Source organism: Garra rufa, chromosome 10, assembly GCF_049309525.1.
Source record: "Garra rufa chromosome 10, GarRuf1.0, whole genome shotgun sequence".
In the NCBI taxonomy this organism is placed as follows: Eukaryota; Metazoa; Chordata; class Actinopteri; order Cypriniformes; family Cyprinidae; genus Garra; species Garra rufa.
In genome coordinates, this window is record NC_133370.1 from 50,044,934 (window position 1) to 50,063,392 (window position 18,459).

Here is an 18,459-nt window from a genome sequence, read left to right on the forward strand (position 1 = left end):
GGAACACTTGAACACACACACACACACACACACACACACACACACACACACACACACACACACACACACACACACACACACACACACACACACACACACACACACACACACACACACACACACACACACACACACACACACGTGCCTGAGAGGATCGAGCTGTTTGTCAGACACTAACGCAGTTACGTAACACACAGAGTGAGTGTGTGTCGACTCGACTGTAAAGACAGCGTCACAATCCAACACACAACAGAAACACTCCAGGAAACATTCAAGAACACCATTAATGCATTGATAATGTTGATTGTTATTCATCAACAACATGTGATCTTAACATACGTCTGTGTCCAGACATGAACTAACACAATCATCACATCTGTCACCATCTCAGCATTCACATGACCTCACTAGAGCTCAAACACATCTACATCTACACCCTATTACTAACAACAGATGATCTGAGAGCATGAGGAGCGTTCTGGTCTTACTGTGTCTTTTAAATAAACACATCAGCAGCTTAACAAACTACAACCTTCTAACTCTTCAAACTGTTGCTCTGCCATTACTTTTGATCTGAACGAGACGGAGCGGAGAGGAGTTTGTGTTACTGTATGCATTCAGAACGTGGCAATGTGTGAACAACCCAAAACCCTGTGCTTCACACCCATAACACTGACTGAGAAACACACCGGAACAAACAGAGCGCTTATAAAAGACAAAGCTGTTTTATTACTAATACTGCCACTCACTTACAAGAGCTCCACATTCACTTTGTCATTCATTAACGCACATGCAAACATATCTGACCACTACTAGCTATTATACTATTATCCAATAACAGTTTTCCACCGAAGTAAATAAAGGCTAGAGTTTAACTAAAATGCCTATGAAAGGACTAAAGAACTGTGCAAAAATATATGTGGCCACAACACAAAAACAAATGAAATCTACATTACTTTATCACATTATATGTGACCCTGGACCAAAATATCAGTCATAAGGGTCAATTTACATCTATATTGAATAAATAAGCTTTCCACTGATGTATGGTTTGTTAGGATAGGACCATATTTGGCCGAGATACAACTATTTGAAAGACTGCAATTTGAGGGTGCAAAAAAATCAAAACATTGAGAAAATCACCTTTAAAGTTGTCCAAATGAAGTTCTGCATATTACTAATCAAAAATTAAGTTTTGATATATTAAAGGTAGATAATTTACAAAATTTATGGAACATGATCTTTACTTAATATCCTAATCATTTTTGGCATAAATGAAAATCGATAAGTTTGACCCATACAATGTATTTTTGGCTATTGCTACAAATATTCCCATGCTACTTAAAGGAGTAGTTCACTTTCAGAACAAAAAAATACAGATAATGTACTAACCTCATTGCCATCCAAGATGTTCAAGATGTCTTTCTTTCTTCGGTCGTAAGGAAATTATGTTTTTTGAGGAAAACATTTCAGGATTTCTCTCCATATAGTGGACTTCTATGGTGCCCCGAGTTTGATCTTCCGAAATGCAGCTTCAAAGGACTCTAAACGATCCCAGCCGAGGAAGAAGAGTCTTATCTAGCAAAACGATGGGTTATTTTATAAAGAAAAAAAACTATTTATATACTTTTTAACCTCAAAAACTCATCTTGTCTAGCTCGGCAAGACCAGCGTCTGAGATTAAAAGAGTATATAAATTGTAAATGTTTTTTGAAAATAACCCATCATTTCGCTAGATAAGACTCTTCTTCCCCGGTTGGGATCGTTTAGAGTCCTTTGAAGCTGCATTTAAACTGCATTTTGGAAGTTCAAACTCGGGGCACAATAGAAGTCCACTATATGGAGAGAAATCCTGAAATGTTTTCCTCAAAAAACACCATTTCTTTACGACTGAAGCAAGAAAGACATGAACATCTTGGATGACAAGGGGGTGAGTACTGATTAAAGTGAACTATTCCTTTAAAACTGGTTTTGTGCTCCAGGGTCACATATTATGTTATATATTCATCTTGACTGGATTCCATATAACTGTGCATGAAAAGTGGGTTTATTACATCTAAAGAGTAAATGTTTGTTTAAGCAACACATGACTTCATCAGGAGACAAAACACATTTCTATTTCATGTCTGAGATATTCAGATATTACATGCTAATCATATAAAGTCGTTTTTTAAGACTTAATTTGTTCTCCCGTGTCTCATAATGTGCAATAATTGATTATGCATGAATGGATAAGGTTTATTACTGATGATAATCGATTGATTAAAGAACACATATTTGCATCTACAGATTGTCCTAATGGCACTTTTGATTTATCAGTCAGATAAACATGAATAAAATCATTTTGAGAACATTAAACTCAGCGAAATATGCACTTCATGGTTAAATATATTTCTTATTTGTGACCCTGGAGCACAAAACCAGTCTTAAGTATCACAGGTATATTTGTAGCAATAGCCTAAAACAGATTGTATGGGTCAAAATTGGTATTAATTGTTATTTTATGCCAAAAATCATAAGGATATTAAGTAAAGATCATGTTCAATGAAGAAATTTTGCGAATACATCAAAATCTAATTTTTGATTAATAATATGCTTCACTTGGACAACTTTTAAGGCAATTGTCTCAATATTTAGATTTTTTTGCATGCTCAGATTTCAGATTTTCAAATAGTTGCATTCAAAAAATTTTTTTTTAATTGACCCTTATGTCTGGTTTTGTGGTCCAGGGTCACATAACAACTTGAAAAGTGACCAGCATTGAGGCTACATATCGAAATCTATAGCTATTAGCCATTTATCATATCATTCACGATCACGCAACACATCAATTGCAATCTGCAGCTCATGTAGTGTCTTAAACTGGCACACTTTACAGCCGCATGATGTCTACAGAGTCATGAAACTCCCTTCAGACTGAACCACAACTCTGAGCCCCGCATGCCTGACATTCCCGGAGAGTCTGAGTACATACTTCACATGCCTGCAGACGGGGGAGGAGAAGACGCTTCCGGCCAACAGCAGCGATAACAACAGCACAGATGACTGACAGGTCTGATCAGGTGACCGCCATTAATCCTCCTCACATGAGGACAGCAGCTTTAATCAAGACAACATCTGCCAGACCAATACTAGCGCTTACATCAGACCCAGCGGAGAGGAACGCCAGAGAATCTCAAAACTGAACCACAAATCCACACACAGGCTTCAGACGTAAGGCTTCTGTTCTTGAATAACAGCATTAGTGAGGAGTTAGAGCCGAAGCAGCACGACTAACTCAACATAGGAAAGGACTGCGAGAAAGTCAGCAGTTCAACACACACTAGTGACTTAAAGATTCAGAGCGGACTGACTCATGCAAATAAAAATATTTCACCATCATCACATCTTTTCTATGACTCTTAAAAGTTCAAGTGATGTTTACAGTTACAGAATTGTGTTTTTGTTAAATATTATATGTGACCCTGGACCACAAAAGGGTCATAAGGGAACTCAAACTGATTTATAAATCATCTGAAAGTTGAATAAATAGCTTTCCATTGATGTATGGTTTGTTAGGATAGGACAATATTTGGCTGAGATACAACTATTTGAAAATCTAGAATCTGAGTGTGCAAAAAAAACAAAATATGGAGGAAATCACCTGTAAAAGTTGTCCAAATGAAGTTCTTAGCAATGCATATTACTTATCAAAAATTAAGTTTTGATATATTTACAGTTGGAAATTTAGAAAATATATTCATGAAACATAATCTTTAATATCCTAATGATTTTTGGCATACAACAAAAATCGATCAATTTGACCCACACAATGTATTTTTGGCTATTGCTACAAATATACCTTTTTTGACTTAAGACTGGTTTTGTGCTCCAGGGTCACATATTTTATCCATAAAGCTTTTATGGCTTATATAGTGAGAATATGGAGGAAAAAACATATTATTATTTTATTCAACGACTCAAACTGAGAAAAAATATGCGATTTGCTGCCGATGCTGATATTAATATGATTAAATTCAGCAGCATGTAATATAAACCAATGAGATCTTTAAAACAGTAGAGCAGACACTGACATAAATGATGTAAATATCAGTGATCGCTCTATATCTTCAATAATAAGTCTTAGTAAAATGAGATTGAAATGATCTAAACATATGATGCAATGCAATCCAATGATGATTGAGACATGAACAAAAATAAAGGTTCATCAAAAGATGTTCAATGTCTTTGAGGCTTGGAAAGATCATTCCTTCACTGAGGTACAGTAAAAAGTAAGACTTTCGGAAACAAACGTTCCTCAAAAGATCCTGATGATCAGATTTAAGACGATTCATGGAGAATCAACTAAAGCCAAGAGAGTTATTCTTACGTTTACTTGATAAAGTCAGTCAAGATTTGACACGTGAAGCACCAGCTGAAGGTGCATGTTTGTACTTTTGCTTTTAGTTCACAAAAGCAAGTAAGTCAGACGACTGAAGTCAGAGTAGATGGTGTGCGACAGGTTTAACAGCAAAAGTCTGATCGTGTTGATAATACAGAGGCGATACGGTAGGCTTCATCAGGTTAAAGTACACTGTAAAAGCCTGAAAGTGTTTCCTGAGACTACAGCTCCAACAGTTGCTAAGATCCACTCCTGCTCTGCCCAACAAATCCCACAGCCTTTCCTTCCCCCATCCGTATTCCTCACAGCCCTGTTTTTCTCAGCGGCGTGAATGAAAGCGCTTCCTGCGGCCAATGGACGTTGGCGTGAGACGCCGAAGGGAGCGTGAGCCAAGAACAGGCCGGGTGAACAGCATCTAAATATCCAGAACCCATGAGCCGCCCCTCTCTCTTCACCCTCCACTGCACCAACACAGCATTCAGCCTTTCATTCGAATGATAATGAACAGACCGGAACAAGAGCGCCGTCCAAACGACAAGAGCTGCTCACAATGGTTTTGTGGCCATGTCATGTGCATCCGTGGGAGCAGAGAACGCTGCCATGTTTTATTACCAGCGACGAGAGAGAGAGAGAGATCCATGGGAACATAAACATGGAGGATCATTGTGAATTCATGCTTGTTCTTACAGCTTCTGAAGTTGTAAAGACAGCAAATGGAGGCTCACGTTTGACATGCCTTCACTGTACACAGCCAGCTGAGCTCTCAGGCAAACTGTCCTTAATGCACGTGTTTGTGATGCTAGTTATGTTTGCAAGGTTACTCATTTGTCAAGTTCCTTCTAAAACAAGTTAATAAATCAAGGGTGATGTGAACTCAAACAGAGAACTGATTTCCCTTGTCAAATCTTCTGCATGCACATATATTCTTTGTGTTTGTAAAGTTTGCAAACACTTCTTTAAAGTAAAAGTCATTTCTAAATTAATTAAATAAAGTGTTGTAACTCTATTTTGGACATTAACCGCTTAACCCTGACATCATGTGAACTCAGACAGCAAGCTGATATCTCACATAACATCTTCTGCATGCATGTATATTCTTTTTCCGCATGCATTTCTTTCTTCCGCATGCATGTATATTCGTGTTTGTAAAGTTTGTAAACACTTCTGTTAAGTAAACTATGCAATGCTATTCAATTGTAAAGACCTTTTTTAAGTACTTAAAAAGTTGTAACACTATTTTAGACGATTCAGATGTCAGACCTCAGCAAACATGCACGTGTATTCTGTGTTTGCAAGGATTGTAAACACTTCTGTAAAGTAAAATTTGCAAGGTTATTCGTTTGTAAAGTAAGTAAATGAATAAAGTGTTGTAGAACTACTGTAGAACGCTTGAAAGCTAATGACCCTGACGACACATGAATTCAGAATCCAAGCTGATTTTTCATGTCAAATCTGCATGCATGTGTTTTGTAAACACTTCTGTAAAGTTATTAATCGGTCAAGTTCCAGTGTAAAAACAACTTGACCCTGACGTCACGTGAACTCAAACAGAGAACCGATATCTCATATCAAATCTCCTGCATGCACATATATTCTTTGTGTTTGTAAAGTTTGCAAACACTTCTTTTAGGTAAAAGTTATTTCTAAATTAATTAAATAAAGTGTTAACCCTGACATCACGTGAACTCAAACAGCAAGCTTCTGCATGTACATGTATTCTGTGTGTTTGTGAAGTTTGTAGACACTTCTGCAAAGTAAAATTTGCAAGATTATTAATTTATAAGGTAAGTAAATGAAGAAAGTGTTGTAGAAGTATTTTGCACATGAACATACTGTAAAACAAACCCCTCGACCCTGACGTCATGTGAGCCAATATCTCATGTCAAATCTTCTCCATGCATGTGTTTGCAAAGTTTGCTGCAAAAGTTGTAAAGTAATTAAATAAATAAAGTGTTGTAACACTATTTTGGACATGCTGTGTATCAACTGTTTGATTCTGACGTTACTCAGCAACCTTATCTCTCATGCAAACTGCACTGGATGCACACGTTTCTGAATTTGTAAACACTTCTGTAAAGTAAAACTTGCTAGGTTATTAATTGGTCAGGTTCCTTCTAAAATAAGTAAATAAATCCAGGGTTGTTGCACTATTTTTGACACGCACGTGCCCTATAACAACCGACTGACCCTGACGTCACGTGCGCTCACAGCTGATCCCTCACCTCAGGTCTCCTGCATGCACTTATATTCTGTGTTTGTAAAGTTGGTACACTTTTTCATCAAGCAAAACCGACAATGTAAACTCTTTCTAAAGTAAACAAATATTCAAGAGTTGAAGCACTATTTTGGACACGACCTCTTGATCGCATGAACTCATCTCATTCACGTTTGTGAAGTAAGTTTCTATAATACTTTATAAAGAACAAAGCAAAGCCAATCAACTCCTATCAGTGGAAAGTGCATCTCCTAGCCAGCATCCTGAGATCAAGACCTCACCTGTGTCTTCTAGACTCTCAGATTTGTCTGCACATAAACCTCAGGGGTCTCACTATGAGCTTGAATATTTCCTCACAGGATTTTCAGGAGAAACATGTGATACAAATGTTGACACTAAACACACCTAACCCAGAGCAAAACACTTCTCTGGGAGGTTTAAAAGGAATCGATCACAGGACCAACAGCAGGCCGTGACAATGACCCACAATCTGTGTTTTTACTCTAAATTCAGGCGTGCGCTTCTCTGTGAACACACAACATCAGCTGACAGCGAGCTCCTCATGTTTGGAGGCCACCAGGGCCGCATGCACCAAGCAAATAAGCTCTTGTCGTTTACCTGCGTAGAAGCGCAGGAGTGATCCCAGCTCTGTGTTCATGCCCTCCTCCTGGACCCTCCACGGGTCTTTAAATCCCAGTTTAAATAGGAAGTCATTCTGAATCTGTAGGGGCCTCTCATCGGGCCCCAAGCGCCGGGCGGCCTCGCCGTGGAGCTGAACGTACAAGGCCGGGTTGGAGTCCGAGTCGGTCGTCGCCGTGTCTGAACCGATGGTGGGCGGCTCGACGCCGACGGAGAGACCCGACTCGGCCTCATCCGAACCCAGGACGGGTTCCGTCGGACAGTCCAGCTCCAGCTCGTCCGAGGAGCTGCCGTAGGTGTCCAGGCCCTCGGCGGCACTGCTGTCGAACGCCGAGGCGTCCGTGCCCAGTATCATGTCGTCGCTGAGCGAGTCCCGGTGCTGGCTGAACCGGGCCCCGGAGCTCAGGTCGTCACAAGCGCTGCTGGTCTCCACGTCGGAGCCGGCGAACCGTTTGACGGAGTCCTCGTCCTGTGGGGACGCCCGGTCCGGGGTCTCCGACGAGGGCGTGTAGATGTCATAATCCGGCTGGTGGTACTGATGGTCCTTCTCCAGCAGAAGGAGCCGAAGCCGGTCGTTGGGTTGGTCCGGGAGACTCTCGGCCCCAGCGTGAAGGTGTCTAAGCGAGTACTCGCCATCGCAGTTCCCGTTTACGTCGGTAGACGGGTAGCTCTTGGCGTTTAGCCTCAGGACCGAGCCGGATTTGCCGCTGGCCTGCTGGAGGCGCTGAGCGATCTCGGCTGCGGTGCTCTCCACGGTGCACAGGACGGGTCGGGGCGGGTGGGACCACACCAGAAGCCTGTCGTGCACGTGTATGGAGCCGCGGCGCAGGTCCTGACGGACCCACTGGCGGTCGGACAGCTGTAGCTGAGGACTGGCTCTGTGTCTCAGCAGCGTCTGCCGGTCCAGACTCCGACTGTGAGAGGAACTGAGACTGGACACATGCCTCTTTACTCTCCTCTTCCTCAGCAGAAGGCTGGAGCTGCTCTTGCAGGCTTTATTGAGCATGTTGAGCTCAGCTGGGCTCTGGCTTCTGGTCCGGGACTCGTCTGAGCTCGTCTGACGGGGGTTTGACGCTCTCTGGCCTTCATCATCTTCTTCATCGTTGTGGTCCGCTGTGGATCTCAAGGCCACACTCAGAGCGCTGCTTTTCTTCAGTTTAACGCTCTCCATCCTCACCAGATCACTCTTAGTCCATTTGAGCGGAGATATGAGCGCCGCACGACGCGCGGAGGAGCGTCATGAACGCGCGCAGGACTCGCAGGGATGATCGCGGCGCGCCGCTCGGCAGCAGATCATGGAGTCTGAAAGCAAACAACAAGTCTCGCGAGAGCTCAGGCGAGAGTTTAAGCTGAAACGAAAGCAGAGGAAGAGCGGAACGCTGTTTTTATTATAGTCTGACGCCTCCCTTGATATTCTGTTGTATATTTGTAGTTTTTTATTGCTAAGTAAAAAGAGAAGTAAATAAATATGAGAAGGAGGAAGAGACGTCAGCGTAAGCGCGCAGGAATAGCAAACCATCGCGAGAGTTGACGTCCTCAGGCTGATGCTTCGGAGATCTGTAACAGGGAACGGGTAGGTTTTGGATTTATCCAGTGCTGGTTTTGTCTGTGTTTCACACCATTTTCTCACTCGCTTTTACAACTTTACTGGTTTGTGTGTTTATAAATGAAAAGAGTGAGGAGACGCCGATGCTTCACTCAAGCCTCGCGAGAGTAGAAAGCAGTTAACGCCCCCGGACCTGCTATTTTGGATCGTTCGAATGCATTAAACATACTTGTATTCAACTTTTATTTATTTCATATTTACGCTGGGGGTCTGTCAACCCGAATCGCTGCTATAGGTTAGTTTGCAATGGTAAATATAAATAAACTCGGCGAGAAATCAATATGCGCATTTTCAAGACAAAACTCCATTTCCCAAGATGCGCTGCGGCGTTTGTTTTTATTGGTGCGTCACAGTCATATTCGTCCTTGTTTATAAGTTATTAAAACAGCCGCAATTATTTGTGAAATGACACTAGAATCACCAAGTTGGAGAGATTTATCACTTCTCAAATGAGTATTCAACAAATCGTGATTATTTTGGAGGATATTTAAATTTGAAAGTGAGCAAGCGCTGTTATTTTAACAGTCTATTACGGTTGCATAGACTTTCAGTTGATGACTGTTGTTTTTAAATGAGTATAAAATCAAATATAAGCTCGTGGAGTGAATTTAGATTCGCCATTTCACGCAGGTGTTTGTGAAGCTGAGGTAGAGCTGGAGCAGAAGGGTTTTAGTGCAATCTAGCGGTTACACAGACGAATGACACTCAGCTGAAGCTCAGACAGACACCAGATCATCACCAGCTTTAATAAAGCTTTCTTTTACATCCAAACAGGATCAGGATCATAAGGGGAGCAGTGTGTGCAAATACAGTCATTCAGTACCATTAAGTAGCAAAGTATTAGAGATTGAGTGATAGGGAAGACAAAAAACATTTTTCATAATGTTTCATACAGAAATGTCCCGACATACGTGCATCAAATTGAAATTATTGCAGTTTTAAATCTATATCGATTTAACTTTAATCTACATCCACTGTGAAACCAACTAACTTGTAAAAGTAAGTGGCATAGGGGCTAATACTATTTAAAAACATGAATGTCAGCATATATTTATTTACATCTCTCACCTGTAATGAAGGCCATTTGGCCATTTTTTAATGAAAAATTCAATAAATTATGTAAATTATGTCTAATTCATGCCTACTTGTGTCAAGTCATGAGATGCTTTGCATATTTTGAAATTTCGGCCTACAAATAAAAGCACGTGTGTATTTTTGTAAATATTATTTCCAGATTACTTCCTATTTTTCCTGGAAAAATGTATGACAAACAATAAAAGAACTGAGACACATATTTTCTCAAAGATCAGACTTATATGCATATATGCATTTCTTTCTTCAAAAATGGTATTTTACCAAAAAAAAAAAAAAAAAATGCAACTACTTCAACACCTTCTGCAGTCACTCTAACGTCTAAATCAGACCTCAGAAGACTACTGAGAGAATCGTCGTCTCATTTCCAAGAACTGCACTCATCCAGAGAGAGGAAAAGGGCTGATAAACTCAGTCTGGACCCCTCAACTCCAGGTCACTTCCTCTGTGAACTACTGGCTTCTTGAACTTCCTCTCTGAAGCTGAAGAGCGCTAAAGAGCACCAGAAGAGCCACACACAAGACCAGTCTCTTTCCTCAGGCTGTCTACCTAATTAAACACGGTTAAATGTGCAATATAAGCATGCAACATGCATCTGCAATATCATTATTTAGAACAGATTTATACATATACAAGGCTGCTCAAGAGTTTGGGATCAGTAAGACTTGTAATGTTTTTTAAAGAAGTCTCTTCTGCTCATCAAAGATGCATTTATTTGATCAAAAATACTGAAAATGTTATTACAATATAAAATAATGTTTTTTTATTTAATATACTTTAAAATATAATTTATTCCTGTGACGCAATACTGAATTTTCATCAGCTGTTACTCCAGTCTTCAGAAATCATTCTAATATGCTGATTTATTATTAGAATCGTCAATATTGGAAACAATTATTTTTGGAACCTGTGTTTATTTTTTCAGGATTCTTTGATGAATAAGTTAAAAAGAACAGCAGTAATTCAAAATATAAATGTTGTCAAAGAATGTAAGTCTTTTTTTAAATAATTTAACACATCCTTGCTGAATAAACTTATTAATTTCTTTCAAAAGGAGAAAGAATCAAAATGTACTGAGCCCACATATTTGAGCAGTAGTGTATTGTTGGAAAAACTTTCTATTTTAAATAAATGCTGTTCTTTTTTACCTTTTATTGATCAAAGAATCCTGAAAAAAATTAACAGGTTGCAAAAAAATATTAAGCGGCAAAATTATTTCCAGCATTGATAATTCTAATAATAAATCAGCATATTAAAATGATTTCTGAAGGATCGTGTGACACTGAAAACTGAAGTAATGATGCTGAAAATTCAGCTTTACATCTCAGGAATAAATTGTATTTTAAAATATATACACATAGAAAACTGTTGTTTTAAATTGAAATAATATTTCACAATATTACAGTTTTTTCAGTATTTTCATTAAATAAATGCAGCTTTGATGAGCAGAAGAAACGTCTTTAAAAACCATTAGAAATAATACTAAATCTGAAACTTTTGAGCGCTGGTGTATTTATTTAGTATATCATACCTTATTCATATTACTGTGCATGATTTGTTTATAGCCTACCTGTAAATATATTGTTTGTCATTGATTTTGTATATTGCATATTTTTGTAGTTTCACTTATTGTACTTCTGTTATCTGTGTTTTGTTGCTGTCATTCTGGACTGGAAGCTTCTGTCTCCAAGACAAAATCCTTGCATGCTTAAGCAAACTTGACAAAAAAGCTCTTTCTGATTCTGATTTCTTCAAATGTTTGGAAGCGCTTGAAACGCAGCTGACACCTGATGGTTAAAACACAACAAAAACATGCATAAAAACACATTTTACAAACCTATTCCAACATTTTATTGAAAGTGCAATTTATTTATTTTGTGTATAGATGATAATTAATTACAAGACTTGCTTTCTATTCTACAAATGTGTCATTAAGAATCTAAAGATTCTTGAATCAAGATTAATTAACTTTACAAGTAAAACGACTTAAGGTATTACGTCTTGTTTTCTAAAAAAATGTCAACATGTTAGTTAGTAAGAAAAAAAATCTTGTTTAGCCTTTAAATTATGATTATTTTTCTTACCGCATTGGCAGATATTTTTGCTTGTTTTAAGCAAAAACTAACAAAATTCTATTTTTTTTTTCGAAAACAAGACTTAATATCTTAAATGATTTTATTTGTAAAGTAAATGCATCTTGATTCAAGAATGTTTTGATATTTATACTTGAAAACAAGACAATAATACTAAGTTTGAAAAAAAAAAAAAAAAAATATATATATATATATATATATATATATATTATTATTATTATTATTATTATTATTATTAATTTTTTTTTTTTTTGCAGTGCATGGCAGTCTTTTCTTACTTTGATTTTTTTCTTGTTTCCAGCCAAAATATCCAAAAAATCTTAAATCAAGAAGGATTTTTTAGAGTAAAAATTATCTTCTTGTTTTCAGAAAAAAACAAGTCATATTTAAGTGAGTTTTCGCTTAGAACAAGTAAAATAATCTGCCAATGGGCTAAGAAAAAAAAAACATTTCAAACAGAAAACAAGATTATTTTTCTTACCCCATTGGCAGATTATTTAGCTTGTTTACAGCAAAAAAAGTATTTTGAGTATTTTTTCTGAAAACAAGACAATAATTTTTATTAATATTTTTTATTTATTTTCATTTTTAGGTATTTTGACTGGAAACAAGACACAAAAATCTAAGTAAGAAAAGGATTTTGTGCAGTGTGAATGAACACTAGGTAATTTTTTTCATTGTACAAAACATTTAATCTTCTTTTGTGTTTGTGAAAGTCATACAAGTTGGGATGACATGAGTAAATTTATATATATATATATATATTTGAAGAACTATCTCTTTAAGACTTGTATTCTCTCACCATCTTATTTATTTTTTATCGCAGAAGTGAAGGTCTTTCCTGTGATTGTGCAAGACTTCCCATTCTTCCTATTCACTATTCATCATCCATTCTCTATCAGGAAAATAATAAAACTAGTGTAGTAAACAATAAAACAATTTGAGCTACAAACCAGTGCTTAAGATTATAACACACACACACACACACAAACATGATAACATTTCCAGTTTGCAATATCAAGCAGCATAACATACTGTTTTACAGCTAAAATAAATGGAAGCGATTGACGGAAGTTATAAATGTCTGTTCTGCTTTTACATTAAAAATAAGGTGGATAAGGCGATGCATTCTTGTTACTCTTCTGTATTTGTTCATATGATGTTGTCATTTGTGTGGCATATTAAGGCTCTTTCTCTTTAGGGGTTCAGGCACATAGTGCTAAAACTTTATTGTAATTGTGTTGCGATTTGTCGTAGACTCAAAAAATTTCATTGAATTAAATATTCTCAATTATATTAAAAACCTACTTTTGCAAACTATTCCTAGGATTTTTGCTCTCTTTTGATCTCGATCAAACCACTAGATCAATAATTATCAAAAACAAAATGTTGCATTTTGTCCTTTGGTTTGCTATAATGGTTCATTTAGAAAAGGGGCGTGGCCACATTTACCTAAAAGCCTATAAAACCTAAACAGAAACTCAAAACTTCATAAAACCATATGAGCACATGCAACAAGTGACTCTTAACAAGCCTACAACGCTTCATTGAGAATCAACCATAGGTGGCGCTATAACAAGTAAAATGGTGTCAAAAACATGATATTTCTATTGTAAAAGAACTAAAATAGCAATAAAACTTTCATATTTTCACATATATATCCTATATTCACTCATATCATATGAGTCATATATGTGACCCTGGACCACAAAACCAGTCATAAGGTTAAATTTTACAAAACTGAGATATATACACCATATGAAAGCTCAATAAATAAGCTTTCTATTGATGTATAGTTTGTTAGGATAGGACAATATTTGGCCGAGATACAACTATTTGAAAATCTGAAATCTAAGGGTGCAAAAAAATCAAAATACTGAGAAAATCACCTTTAAAGTTGTCCAAATTAAGTTCTTAGCAATGCATATTACTAATCAAAAATTACATTTTGATAGGTTTACAGTAGGAATTTTACAAAAAATCTTAATGGAACATGATCTTTACTTAATTTCCTAATGATTTTTGACATAAAAGAAAAATCATTAATTTTGACCCATACAATGTATTTTTGGCTATTGCTACAAATATACCCCAGCGACTTAAGACTGGTTTTGTGGTCCAGGGTCACATATGATAGATCTCCTCATTCTGAACAACTTTGCCTCTAGGACCACTGTTGTCAATCAAACTGTTCTCCTAATATTGGAGAATATTTAAAAAACATATTTTGGTGAACTAGTCCTAGGTTTTAAACTTAAACGCAATAAAATCAGTGCAGTACAATTCTCTAGACTCTCTAGCTCAATAATTACATAAAAAAGTTGAACATTTGCATTATAAACAAGGAAAAACAAGTCAAAATTAAGTGCATTTTTGCTTGAAACAAGATTTTTTATACCCCATTGGCAGATTATTTTGCTTGTTCTAAGCAAAAGCTCACTTATTTTGAATTGTTTTTTTTCTGAAAACAAGAAAATAATTTTTACTCATTTAGAAAATCCTTCTTGATTTAAGAAATTTTAGACATTTTGGCTGGAAACAAGACACACAAAAAAATCTAGGAAAAGCATTTGTTGCAGTGTAGTAAAAGTGATTTATCCAGTATATTAGTTTGAACACACTAGTATATAATAAAGATACAAATGGTAATAATACAAGTCTCTTTCTGGAAGAACAATGTTGGCTCTATGCGATGAGTGTGGAGGAGTATTCAGGCGACGGTGGAGAGCAGGTTGTGGACTGACTGAAGCACGATGGAAGCTCCTCTTTTAGGCCTGTAAGCACCGCTCTTCTGAACTTGTGTCCGGCACAGGCGTAGATGATGGGATTGAGGCAGCAGTGGCTTAATGCGATCGCTTTCACACACTTCATCGCCAGACTCAGATCAATATGCCACTCGCAAGTAATCATGAAGCCCTTCCTCTGCAGGAACGTGAGGAACATGACGATGTTGAATGGAGTCCAGCAGAGGAAATAAACGGCCAGCACAGCCATGAGGAGTCTGATAACACTGTGCCTTTCTTCTGATTTAAAGCTGATGATGCAAAAGCAAAAACTTATAATAATCAGAGGGAGAATCAAGCTCAGGACGTTCAGGTACGCAACCGACATCCAGACTATATCTTTAGAAAATTCATATCCGCAGTATGTTTTGATCTCATGTTTCACTTTGGCATGAACAATATTAGGGAGGGCTGCAAACAGGCTGAGCATCCAGATAAATAAGGCCAGAGCCAGTTTTGCAGGGCGTTTTCTGGAACAGATACTGTGTTTGTAGACGACGATGACGCAGCGATCCAGTGTCATGAGGACCATGAAGAAGACGCTGCTGTAGAGACCCGTCATGAGCAGAGCGATTACGGTGTGACACATGAATCTGCCAAAAACCCACTCCTGCACAGCACTGTGAGCCAAGAAAGGGAGCGACGCGACAAACAGCAGGTCACATAGGGCGAGGTTGAGGAAACACACATCTGTCAGACTGGATTTTTGGCCAGATCTGATCAGGACCCACAGGACCAGAGCGTTTCCCATCAAACCCACAATGAAAACCGTGCTGTACAGGATGGGAAGGAAAACTCCATTAAAGACCGTTAGGTTGGCATCACTGCATGGCGATCCGGAAAAATTAGTAACAACCTCATAGTAATCCGTGTAGTCTACAATAGTTTAGAGGACACACAAACAACTAATGTTAGTTCATATAGTTTAATGAAGGACTGTTCATTAAATATGCTTTTCTTACTTAGATTTTTTTGTCGATTTTTAGCCAAAATATCAAATCAAGAAGGATTGTTTCAGTCTTGTTTTCAGAAAAAACAAATCAAAATGAAGTGCGTTTTTGCTTGAAATGAGCAAAATAATCTGCCAATGGGGTGAGCAAAACAATCGTATTTCAACCAGAAAACAAGATTATTTCTCTTAACCCATTGGCAGATTATTTTGCTTGTTTCAAGCAAAAACGCACTTCATTTTGACTTTTCTGGAAACAAGACAATAATTTTTACTTTTCTAGAAAATCCTTCTTGATTTAAGAATTTTTAGATATTTTGGCTGGAAACGAGACAAAAATCTAAGTAAGAAAAGCAGTGGTTTGATATGCATTATAAAATCATTCAACATTTTGTTAGGTTTGAAAGTTGGGGAGAAGGGTACACTAAAAAGTTTTCACCAGTTTTAACTTAAAAACTTAAGTTTAGCAGCTGCCTTAAAATGGTAAGTTAAATCAACTTAAGTCATTTAAACTCACAAGTTAAATCAACTCGTTTTTATAGTAATAAGATAAAATGACTTAACTTAAGGCAGCTGCTTAACATAGGTTTTTAAGTTAAATCTGGTGAAACTTTTTACAGTGCACAAACTAACGCAGGGTTATTTGTAGCACACGTGGTTTAAATATTTCCACACCAAATCTACGGTATTTACTAGTTGCCATAGCAACACTATACAGAGAAAGAAGTGCGGCAAAATTCAAAAGCCTTTTGAAGATATCGCTGAATATTTTACTATAGTAAAAGTACGTTTTTAGCTGAAGCTTTTTTATTTTAGTTTTTAGTGTTTATTTGAAATGAGGCAAATCTGCTATTATTTTAATCTCCAATATTATTTATCAGTTAAGATAGTTTATTAATGCCCGCTGTTATTAAACTATGCTATTCTATGACGTTAGAGATGCAATTTACACTATTTACTTGAAAAAAGACTGACAATCGATGTTCAATGTTCCGAAATTATTATTTCAAGAAATGTAAAGCATGTGTCTCGTGTTCTATGAGAGCTGTGTGCGGAGAATTAGATTATTTTTGACTAAAAATTATTTATTTGAAATCTAAAGATTATTTTATTCGGAAAAGTTAATACATTTATTTTATTGACAAAGTATTACAGTTTGTCGTGTATATTTTTCATTCGACCAGATAACATCTGAAGCTGTCATATGGTGATGTTACAATGTATCCACCTGCGGGGAACTGTAACATTTCACTTCCTTTTTTGAGGTAAATACCGAAAAACGAATACACTGTAATTATGAAATCAAGTGACATATTTGTACTGGACAAGTGTGAAATCAATGTGGAAAAAAAAAACAACCCACAAACCTCGAAATTCAAAAAGTGTTCCCTTTCTCCCCTACACAAAATCTGATCAAATATAACCACACCACATGTTAGAAGTGAATTTTAGGTTGTTTTCCTGATGGAGCACATGATCTTCATTAAGTGTGGTAAATGAAGAACATTTAGTAGATGTGTAAATGTACACCTATATAATATGAAATAGATACATCAAAACAAGTGGTTAAAAGGCATAAAAATTCTGTTTTCATTTTGGGTGATTCTTAATTGTTTACTTTTTAAAAATATATGAAGAGTTCATTTGCAAAAACAGATGTAAAAATCATGGTTTTAAAATTACATTATGTTTTTATTGTGTTAAAAATAAAGGTGCTTTAAAAAAAAAAAAAAAAAAAAAAACATTTTTGGTTCTAGCAAGAACCATTCAGTCAAAGGTTGTTTACAGAATCATCTCTTTCTGGCCTTTTTATCATCTGTAGAAACTTATTTCGCCACAAAGAACCTTTTGTGAAATAGAAAGATTCTTTAGATGTTAAAGGTTCTTCTATGGCATCGTGAAGCTCCTTTATTTTTAAGAGTGTAGCTGTTATTTTTACTTAAATTAAGCCAACTGCAGTTTGATTGAGATTAACTGGAATGCACAATGAAAAATCATGATTTTGGAAAACATTTGCAAATAAACACTTCATATATTTAAATGAAAGTGAAACTGAAAGATTATACTTAATACATTCTAAATAAGCCTAAATAACATTTTGAACATAAAAGTAAGTATGCATATTGTAATTATTTTAACACGTTTTAAATTGTTATTTTGTAAATAAATAAATGTATAAATCAAATCAAACTTACTAATGCCTCGATGGACTGCTATGGACTGTTATTTTCACTCCTTGTAATGTCTATGTATGTAATGATTGTAAAATCACCTGATTGGTTCACAGAGTGTGAATTTGTAGGTTTACTATGGAAAAACTGCATAAATGCATTGAATATAGACATACCTTCTCCAGTCGACCGGTCCTCTGCCATGTCTCTCGATTATAGCAGCTCAATCTGGGAAATCTGTGTGATCCTGTTTGTTAAATAACTTTACAAAACACAGGAAACCCCCCTAGTTCTCTAAAACACGCCCGCTCCAGGAAAACCACTTCACCAAAAACCTGCCACAGCTTTCACTTCCACTTTCATATTGAATTTGTGTGTGAAACACTGATAAGGGGCAACCAGGGCCTAATGGTAAAAGAGTCAGACTTGTAGCCCGAAGGTCGCCGGTTCTTTTCCGCCACAACTTTTTTTCACTTTTACTTTTCCTACCTTCTAAAAATAAGTAGCAACAAAACAAAAATATGATAAAA

General features: G+C 36.8%; 2 protein-coding genes across 2 annotated transcripts in view; both read right to left on the reverse strand.

Annotated features, from left to right (window-relative positions):
• phlpp1 (PH domain and leucine rich repeat protein phosphatase 1) overlaps window positions 1-8,520 on the reverse strand; it is a 57,139-nt gene extending 48,619 nt beyond the window's left edge. The window contains exon 1 of the mRNA XM_073848731.1: window positions 7,215-8,520. Coding sequence (XP_073704832.1) covers window positions 7,215-8,406 — 1,192 coding nt within the window. The 5' untranslated portion in view covers window positions 8,407-8,520. The remainder of the gene's footprint in view (window positions 1-7,214) is intronic.
• A 3,780-nt stretch (window positions 8,521-12,300) lies between these two features.
• On the reverse strand, window positions 12,301-18,134 carry LOC141344733 (C-C chemokine receptor type 2-like). The gene is made up of 2 exons (XM_073849629.1): window positions 18,106-18,134; window positions 12,301-15,685 (listed from the first exon to the last, which is right to left on the reverse strand). Exons 1-2 carry the CDS (start codon window positions 18,131-18,133, stop codon window positions 14,712-14,714), a joined length of 1,002 nt encoding a protein of 333 aa, XP_073705730.1. The 5' UTR covers window position 18,134; the 3' UTR covers window positions 12,301-14,711.
• Between the last annotated feature and the right edge of the window lie 325 nt (window positions 18,135-18,459).